At 42.8% G+C, this 9942-nt stretch overlaps 1 protein-coding gene across 1 annotated transcript; it reads right to left on the reverse strand.

Annotated features, from left to right (window-relative positions):
- Nucleotides 1-4518: 4518 nt before the first annotated feature.
- Nucleotides 4519-7862, reverse strand: fosab (Fos proto-oncogene, AP-1 transcription factor subunit b). The gene is made up of 4 exons (XM_088286241.1): nt 6911-7862; nt 6268-6486; nt 6053-6160; nt 4519-5648 (listed from the first exon to the last, which is right to left on the reverse strand). The coding sequence occupies exons 1-4, from the start codon at nt 7055-7057 to the stop codon at nt 5061-5063; spliced, it is 1062 nt and encodes a 353-aa protein (XP_088142367.1). The 5' UTR covers nt 7058-7862; the 3' UTR covers nt 4519-5060.
- Nucleotides 7863-9942: the final 2080 nt, after the last annotated feature.

A 9942-nucleotide genomic window follows, 5' to 3' on the forward strand; every position in this document is an offset into this window, starting at 1 on the left:
AATGGCTTCTAAGAATAGCAACCTCCTGGGCATCACTGAGCTTTTTTAAACTTGGATGGACTTCAAGATTAACACCTAAAAAAAAAAAAAAAGGGACCATTTTCCCAAAAAAGACGACAGACGTCAGCAAACGTGTCACTTAATAAGCGCAGTGAGCATCGCTGGTATTTTATTAATTTTTTTCGTTTTTGTATTAAACAATTAAAAGTGGCAAGCAATCGAAATTATTTGTCTAAAAATGCGCGCGTGAAGGCCGAGACTTGCTCACTCGGTCGGCAGCCATCAAGTTAATCACCTTTTGAGCGTTGTAACGTGATGATCAATTCAACTGAGCATCAAGGCGGCGGCAACGTGATGTATTTCTCCAGAGCACAAAGATAAAAATTCCTTGAATGTGTCCGTCTGACGCAACTTGGGCGACACGCCCTGGCCCCTGACGCGGAACGCTGTCAATCGCCGAGACAGTCAAGCGCACCCAAATTATGTTCGGCAACCGCAATCCGTGTCAACATGAATCAAATGAATGTTGACGCTCCAGACTGGAACAGGATATTACGTCCTGGGTTTGGCTTCTTAAGTATTCTAGTAAAGTACATTTCCCTAAAAGGAGGTACGGTTAAGTGAATTTAGGGAGCAGTAAAATATATTATTAGCTAATTTAGAATTTTTGTCATTCCCAATGTTGGCCAAGCGACGTCTCAGACAGCTCGATGACATTTTCAGACATTTTCACTTTTTAGGCGGCTTGCTAACATCAACTTACTAAGTCCGCTTATCTGCAATTAAATGCTTCAGATCGCTTTCTTCTCGTTCTTTAGGCAATGTCGCATCGCCTTGAAAGAGGTTTGCTAAAAAAAAAAAATGCTTTGCCACATGGAGAGGTTCAACCAATTGGGACATGTTGCAAAGATGTTGTTTAGATTAAGCTTAAAAGTCAACGCTTGCAATTTCTGAATTACATGTGACATACTTTTTTTTTCCCGCACTAATAAAATGGAAACCATTTTTATGTGAAGCATTTTTATTCATCAAAATAGCTATTGTTAAACAACGGACATTTTGCTTTTGTAGTGAACTACATATCTGTCGCTACATTACTAGTAACTAGTGCACTAGTAACTAATGTTAGCACACGTACCCTCCAAATTTATAGACAATGAATCCCACACATCTAAAAATAGACAAAGATTATTTTTGAAATATTTTTACTAGATTATAATCAAATTTTAGTTTTCAAGGAAAACGAATGTGGTGACCACCGTCCATGTGCATTAGCGCCCTCTATTGGCCAACCGCCACCCGTTGTCTAAGTGTTCATTTTTTTTTTTTAATTCTTTTTATTTGGAAAACCTTCAACCCAAAACCAAACCAGTTTTCCACCAGTTTCGCGACTTCTGCTCGAGAACAGAACGTACCGCGCTGTACTTTTCCCACCTCTGCTCATGGTGCGTCTTAAATGTTCTATTCAAAGCATCTCAGGTTGGCATGAGGGTGAACCTGCGCTGTTTCATCACCGTGCCCATCCTCTTCCTCACCATTCAGTCTACCTCACAACAACATCATCACCCTCCTCCTCCTTCTTCGCTTCCTCACATCGCCTTGGTTGCCTCCCTCCCCTGGGCCGTGGAGCCGACGCGATTTGGCGTCATAGTGGTCTAAATTTACCACTGTTGATGCTGATGTTATGAAGAAGGGGGGGGGGGAGCACCTATTTCTGCAGCTATACCCCTCCATCCTCACGGGGGGTTGTGAGGAGGTATTAATAGATGCTTATTAGACACGTAGCAGCTTTGTTGGTGGTGGGATTTTGGGGGGGGGGGGTATTTGGGATGATGGGGGGTGGGCGTTGCAGACAGTCACAGTGCGGCTCTTATGCAACGGCTAACACGTCGGGGCTATGCGAGTGCATCGTTGCCAAGACTGAACCCGGCTGAATTGGTGTCATTTGTGGAAATTTCCACGCCAGTCGCGCTTGAACAATAGCTGGGCGTGCAATGGTGATAAAATTCCTCGCACACGCACAAAGAGTAACACACGCACGCCTTATTAGGCAAGGCGTCATTGAGTAGTCCTTATAATGCAAAAAAAAAAGAAAAAAAAAAAGCTGACAACGACGAGAGGATAAATGATAATTACACAGAAAGGAAGGGCGGGGAAGATCAAGTGTTGCGTCAATTGCGCACGCTATTACTGGACTAGATATTCGTCGGTATGTTTCCATTCTTGCTGGCACAATTTTTCCAAATAAGAGGCCTTGTGTGCTTGCTTCAAGCTTTTATTTATTTAAATGTCACTCACTGTTGAAATTTCCTGTAACAAAAACTACCTTAGCATTAAAGTCTTCTACTCGTTTTGAAAATATTTTTTTTCTAGAATGTCTAAAATGTATTTGAAGTTTTCTGTTCATGTGTTTACATTGTCTGAGTCATTTTTAAAATTATATTTCTATTTTTGTTTTCTCTCTTTTGCATCTGAATGTCGTTTACTGTTGTGGTTGTCTTGTGTGAAGGACATTGAGTTAAATAAAGCTACCTTGCCTTGCCTACACTAAGTATACAGTTAAAAAGCCTTTAAGAAAAAAAATTAGATCTATTTCAATGGTAACACAACAATAATATACACAACTATGTCACACATCACATGGAGCTGCTATGTACCTAATAGCGTGACAACAAAATTTGAACACATCATACTCACTAGAGAACGACGACTCGATCTTCAAATCTTCTCTTGAACGGGGTGACAGTGACTGTTGTTCGCGCTGAAACCACACAATTTGGGAAAATGCGACTTCACCTCGCTTCATGCAACCTTGCACTTGTGTCTTTTTTCCGTGACGTACGCGCACTCATATCCGACATTGAGGCGCTCTAAAGCTGTCACTATCCGAAAGAAAGATTCCTTTTTTAAGCTAGCTGACGACATGTAAAAAAAACAAATGACTGCTGATGGAGGTGGCTCGTGCCAGGGCCCAAGTGCATCAATGGGTCCTGTTTTAGCCCCGCCGCCACAAAATCAGGGAAACTAAAATGGAGAAGAGTTTCACGGTAAACAGTATCTCGACAAATTATTACTACATAATTCGTCGTCTGCATTTTTTTTTAACAAATTATCATTAAACATATATTTGTACTTTTAAGTTATAAACTACATTTGCCTACAATTGGAAAGGGCATGGACAGATTAGATTGGCATGGAAACACAGAGGCCCAAATGTGATAGGGCAAAAAAAATAATAAAAATCCAACAGGCAAGATATACTTTACTAAGACTGATCATAATAAAAATGTGAAGTTCTGAGCATTTGCATTGACGCACATGGGTTAACAGTGTGCTTTCCGGAGCATTCTGAAGCAACTTTTGGAGCACTCGTGTGTTAAGAGAGTGAGGAGACGCTTTCCCGTGACGTTTTTACTTTCTTGCGTATCTGTGGTCGAGATTCTCAACGACGCCGCTTTCCGATCCTCCGTTGCGTAACCTACCGTGTTTCCCCCCTAAAATATGAATAATTGTCACCTTTAGTTCAATTTCCATACAAAATTCGATGAAAGCGGGCAATGTAAGTGAGGCTCAGCGCGAAACAGTGGCATTTTAATGCGTTTTGAGGTCGCGACTGGTCTGTTCAAAGCGAGACCAAACCAGCTCGTTCGAAGTCTCCATTTGGTCACGGAAGTGTGACGTCATCTCACAGCGCTCAGCATTCGAGTAGAAAAAACGCTGACGTCAGAGTTGTGTGACTTGTGGCACAGTTCACCTTGGCAACAGAAAGAACATGAAACGAATAAATAAAACAAGTGGAAAATACTGGAAAGCGCCACCAAACATTTTCATTGTCTTTTTTTTCTTTTATTTCCCCGTACAACAACTGTATTAAATTTCTTGTTCCAGGCAAACATTTAAATTGTCTTTTTTTTTTCAACCTGAAGCAGGTTGTGTGTTACTGTTCGTTAGGGTTGAAAAATTGGGAACATCTGATGTGATTGAATGTTTTATGTGTGTGTGTAAATAAGAAATTAATCAAAAAATAAAAATAAAAACTAAATATGATTATATCATGTAGTTCACTAAAGCTATATCAGAACAATATTCATTTAAAAAATGATACTATCGAGTGTCATGAAAATGTTAAATTATTTTAAAGACTGCTGAATGAATACATTAGATTTAAGATCAAATTTGTAAATTAATATTTAAAAAATAAAATGCCTTTCTGATAAGTCATTATCATTTGAGGATACTGCTTTCAGGTTTAGCTATTTTTTTTAAATTCATTTTTCTATATTAGAAATTCCTTAGCTCACAAACACACATGAACCTGAAAGCTCAGGGAAGAGCACCTTGATAGTAGTCAGGATGGAAAGAGAATATTATTTCTCCAACAATATTCCCATTTGCCCACAACAGGACTTGACCAATGACCTCCCACTTCCAAAAATGATCTGAACACCACAAGACAAGCTATACCCAAAATAATATGTGAGCCAATACTGTACAGTACAAACACCACCAGACCAAAGATTCAATTTAAATATCGCTAACAGTTTATTTCCATCAATATATCACAAACATTCACATTGACTTATTTTGTTTGCTTCTGTTGTAAAAAAATAAAGACAAATCTCATAAGTTAATTCCAAAATAAAAAAAAAAAAGACTTGAGTTGTTTTCACAGAAAACTTTTATACGCATTATAAAGTTCAGGACAGACCACCCGGACCAATGGTTTAAGATGTCAGTTTTTCTCTCCCCCACCCCCACAATCACACAACCGGAAAACTATTGCTCTTAAATGTGGACAGAAACACTACGGCGACAACAACTCTCGGTTATGTAGCACCATTAAAAACAAATCGCATTAGAACTTGTAGATTACTTGGTTGTAGTAGTTGAAACATGCTACAATGTAAAAAGGCAGGTCAATTCATAATTAACGGTCCAAAGCCCTGTTATCTCCCACATGGAGAAAGATTGGTGTGCTGTTTTGGAAGTCAAGTAGGGACGGACAGAGGGATGGGGCGGGGCGGGTTTAGTAGCCATCCTTTGAGGGCTCTTGAAGGTTCTTAAAGGGCCAGCAGCGTTGGCGAGTTGAGCGAGTCGGACGAATGCTCGTTGCCGCTGCTTCCCCGCCTGTGGGCCATACCGCAGCCGGGGAAGGCGTCGGCCTCTGGGAAGGTGAACACGAAAGAGGATGTGAAGGTGGTGCCCGCTGGCGTGCACGTCACCACCGGCGTGCACAGCGGCGGCTCGAAATCGCCGCTGGTCACCGACGGGTGCAGCTGCTCCCAGTCCTGAGCGCTGCACAGAGATCCCGACAGGTCCACCTCGGGGACCGAGCGCTCCATCTCAGTGTTGCTCAGCAGGTCCAGGGACTCCTCCAGCACGGAGGTGTCCAGGTCGCTCAGTTTGACCACGCCTGTGGCGGGCAGGCCGGAGAAGAGCGAGTTGGTGGTAGAGGCGGCAGGTTCGGTGGAGACGCACGAGCGGGCCGGCGAGACGGAGGTTGGCGGGAAGTCCGAGTCCAGCTCGGCGGGGACTTTGCAGATGGGCTGGTGAGCAGCCAGAATGAACTCCAGACGTTCCTTCTCCTTCAGGAGATTGGCAATGTCGTTCTGAAGGCTGGACTTCTCATCCTCCAGCTGATCGGTTTCCTGAGAAGACAAAAAAAAAAGGACGGAATAAGCACCATTGTAGGAGAATTGGCACTCTCTAAAGTCCAAGTGGCACCTTGACTTTTCAACTGACTTCAACTGCGATTTACATACAACATACTGTATTGAAATTAATATCAAAAATTATTTGCGTATTGTGGCCGTGGCCAAATGAGTTAAACAGTTGCTCGAGTCGAATTGTCAGATTAGTTTGTGTGCGAGCGCCTCGGTGTGAGCTGTGACCAACAGCAGGTGCTTGCGAGTGATTTTTTTTATACATGTGCTTGCGGCTGCGTAGTCAAAGCTCACAAGGACTCCAACTTTGACTTAGGAAAAACATGAATTGACCATGTGCACTCTTAAGTCAAGGCACCACTGTTGCTGCAAATGAGCAAGATACTTACAGCTTGGAGAGTGTCAGTCAGCTCTCGCCTTCTGTTGCGGCATTTGGCGGCCGCCTGCTTGTTTCTCTCCCGGCGAATACTCCTCTTTGCTTCCTCTTCGGGTGAAATCTGTAAAAATTTAATTGAAAAAAATAATTTAAAAAAGTTCAATCAGGGGCCCAACGCAGAGGAAGAGCTGGCTTTTAAGCACATCTTTTCAATTTTTAAATATTCACCTGTTCCATTCTGCCTCTCTTGGTGGTGCTGTGAGGGCGTGACGCTGACACCTTCACGGCCCCCCTGGGGTAGGCGGGACTGGGCCTGGAGGCAAAGGGGTGCGCCCGGTGCGAGGGGGCCACAGAGGAGATGAGCGGCTGCACCATCCACTGCAAGTCGGGGCTGCTGGAGATGGCCGTCACCGTGGGGACGAACGAGGCACTTGAGGAGGTCAGATCCTGCAAGTGGACCAAAAATAAAAATAATTTAAATCATCACAATTCCAGGAGGTTGAATAATGGTAAATTTTGTAATCATTGAAGGGGGGTTAGCTTGTGGCAATGAATGCACCGTGCATAAAAGTTAAGCAAAAATCTTATTGTACCATGGTGTAAAATAGTCCATAAAAATCAAATACAAATGTATAGCCTCACAAAGTTTAATATAACTGAAAGGTACTCAGGAAGTGATTTTTTTATATGCCATTATAGAGGAAAGAAGTGTCAATAATGCATAATATAGCGAGGAATGACTGTACGCATACAAATTTTTAATATTAGGGACACAAATGTCTAATCAATGCACCGGATGGCTGCACACGCGCTATCTTCTCTATTATTTAATTATTCATTTTGAATGCAACGTAATGATGCCAAAGCTTACCTGAGATTGTGGCGAACCCATGCTGGAGTAGGATCCGGCTGGGGACGGTTGGTAGTAGCCGACGTTGCTGCTGCTGTCAGCGGCCGGGGACGCGGTACTGCATCGGGAGGACGAATCGCACTCCGGCTTGAACATGTTGAACATCATCGCTCCAACACCGAGGGAAGTTCCGAGTTTCAAAAGGAAAACGTGGGGAAATCCCTGCCGTGGAAGGCTTGCGAAAGGATGATGGGTGAATTAAATCGAAAAGACAGAAGTTCCAAAAAGGTCCTTTGGTGTAGTTTCCTTGCGAAGCAACTAAGAGACAAGTCGGAGAAGAGGCTGCTCGCGGCCATTTTATAGTCTGGGAGCGGGCCGCTCGAATGACGTGGACGGGGGTGGGGAGGGGAGACACCGAGGGGGTGAAGCGAGAAACCCGGAAGAAAACGTCAAGCTATCAGACCACACGATGTCTTAAAATACGTTTAACACTCCAAATAGTCGATATATAGCGAAATCTAAACCACAATTACGCTAAAAAGTCGCCATTTTAGCGCGAGTGTGCCTCCTGCTTTCAAGGAATGGAAGATTCCGCTACGGGATCCCCAGTACGTAATTTTCCAAATATGGCGCATCCTGTAAAAAGGGGCGGGCTCTGCTGGTAAATCCGAGAGCTGACCGACGTGACGTTACGTAAAACAACAAACACTCAGCTTGTTGTTGGGAAAGAAAACTCCACAACTACCAAAGATAATGCTCAGCACAAAAGAAAAGTACATGATGCCAGGCACGCACGCCAGCATATTAAACACAATAATGTGACGACTTGTCCTCAACTAAGGAGTGACCTATTTTAAGAGAGTCATTATAATTCTTGGATACAAACATTAGCCAGTGGCTAAAAAGGACAGTAAATATTTTAAGATAATAGTTTTAAACGTGGATATTTCTGTTTTGATTTACATATCATTTTCCCTCTTTCGTTCCTAATTTTCCCTCTTTTGTTTCTATTTTTTGCCAAAAACTATATATATATATATATATATATATATATATATATATATATATATATACACAAAACAAAACAAACGTATATACATTTTTGTAAAGTTTCTTTTCATAAAGAAACTAGCACTCTGTACTTTTTAAAAACATTGAATAACAGCACAATTAAATAAAATGTAAAGAAATAATCATGTTGTGCAGCATGATCGAATACGTCACTTCACTGCAATTTTGGGTATTATATTTAAGCTAGCAGGGTATACCTGAAGCAAAGTTGTTTGGCCGCACTAGTTGTACTGAATTCTACATGTCGTGACTTAACAGCCAAGGCCGACATGAAAACCAGGTCATCCGTTTGCGTATGGTGCGTGTTTTAAGCCTGTGGGGCAGTGCTCATACCTTTCTCTTGAACAGGCGTGTCACACTTGCAGAACAAGATGTGCTTGTGTCTGTGTACCTTTCCAGCCCGGCGCCACTTGGCAAAAGGTGTTCCCCGAGAAGGGCGGGAGGGAATCCTCTGACCTCTCCCCTTCTAACCTGCACGGAGGACAGGTAGAAACAAGGACATTATGTTTTGACAACCAACCACAATTGTTTGATGGGATGCCATCACGCAATTGCCCCGTTCATTCCCAGGAACTCCCTCGTGAAGGAATTTAAGTCTTGCGCAATCGTAAAATTACGACACACTTCCAGCGTAAATGCAGAGGTTAGATAAACGCGATGATAGTTCACGTTTTATGCTCGTTATTCATGATGCTTTGGGTTGTTAGAAGGCACGAGTACTAGGAATAGAAATAAATGAAACACTTTTTTATTTTATTTTACCATCTTGAGTAGGAATACAGTATTACTATAATAATAAATACAATAATCCCATTACAATGAGTACTTTATCCATTATATATCAAATTAATTATTTCAAAATGATCAGTATAATAATATTACAAATTGACTATTAACTTGCATTTGTATCGTATTATTACTGAATAATAATGTTTTGTATGGAGCTCTAGAAACTCAAACACGCCTTGGGGAACGTAAAAAAATAAATAAAACGAAAAGGAGATATGCGAATACAACTGCAACATCTGACAGTCGACTGTGATTATTTTGTATTTTGTGTTGTCATGCGCCTACCAGCGGCAGTGTAAATATTTCAAACAATTCGAATTATTAGACGGGTCAAAACACACAAGTCAACATTTTCCGTGCGTATGAATTATTGACGATTTCACGCCGGTCGCTTGAAGGCTTTTTGTGTTTTTCTTTCCCGCGCTGCTTGTTGTTGTTGAATATTCCCGGTCGCCATGGCAACACTCCACCCCTTTCGCGGCAGTGACGTACTGATTTCGTGCGGCGTCAGAGATTGTTTATGTCAACTAAGAGGCATCCCTCCACGGGGAACGGAAAAGAACCAGACTCCGCCTCGCTCCGACGGTGCTTTGGGGTCGGTGACGTCACGGGCGAAGCTTCGAGAAAGACGGCGGAGTGAGCGCTCGTGCGTGCATTCCTGTCTGTGAGCGCTGAGGGTGAAATGGGACACCTCAGCAGACGATGCGAGCGTGCCATCATCTCGTGTTTGCTTTTGGACGCTTGGTTGGCAGGATTATGCATTAATTGCATCTTCCATTACACACGTCACGTTATGTTATGCCATTTATTTGTTTTTGTTTTCAAGTTCGAAGTCAACAAACGCTCTGATGCTGCGAGGTGAAAAAATAGCCGTCTCGTGCAACGACTGCTTTTTGGGGATGAACTTTGAACCTCAAGCGACTACCTAATGATGTGCCAGTAAATACAGCCCCCCCCCCCCACCCCGACAGAGAGGCAGCGGCTGCCGGGAAGCCTGAGAGGCTCCCTTTTCTATTATTTTCTATTCATAATCCCCCCCCCCGACCCCCGTGCACTTCACTTCAATGGTCTGTGATGTCATCGGCGACCTAAAAATAGCCCGTAGAAATCACATTAGTGAAGTCAGGGGAACACTTTCATGTCCAGGGTGGGTCACTTTTCACACTCGCTTTTTGGAGGAAGGCAGGGAGGGA

This window comes from Idiotropiscis lumnitzeri, chromosome 21 (assembly GCF_059441095.1).
Source record: "Idiotropiscis lumnitzeri isolate Australia: NSW breed Sydney's pygmy pipehorse chromosome 21, RoL_Ilum_1.0, whole genome shotgun sequence".
Lineage (NCBI taxonomy): Eukaryota > Metazoa > Chordata > Actinopteri > Syngnathiformes > Syngnathidae > Idiotropiscis > Idiotropiscis lumnitzeri.

What these genes read in the sequence shown, in the direction of transcription:
- fosab (XM_088286241.1), bottom strand. Translation starts at nt 7,057, where the DNA reads ATGATGTTCAACATGTTCAAGCCGGAGTGCGATTCGTCCTCCCGATGC. An exon ending in TGGGTTCGCCACAATCTCAG is followed by an intron (nt 6,487 to 6,910) that starts GTAAGCTTTGGC and finishes GTCCACTTGCAG; the next exon opens with GATCTGACCTCCTCAAGTGC. An exon ending in AGAGAGGCAGAATGGAACAG is followed by an intron (nt 6,161 to 6,267) that starts GTGAATATTTAA and finishes AAATTTTTACAG; the next exon opens with ATTTCACCCGAAGAGGAAGC.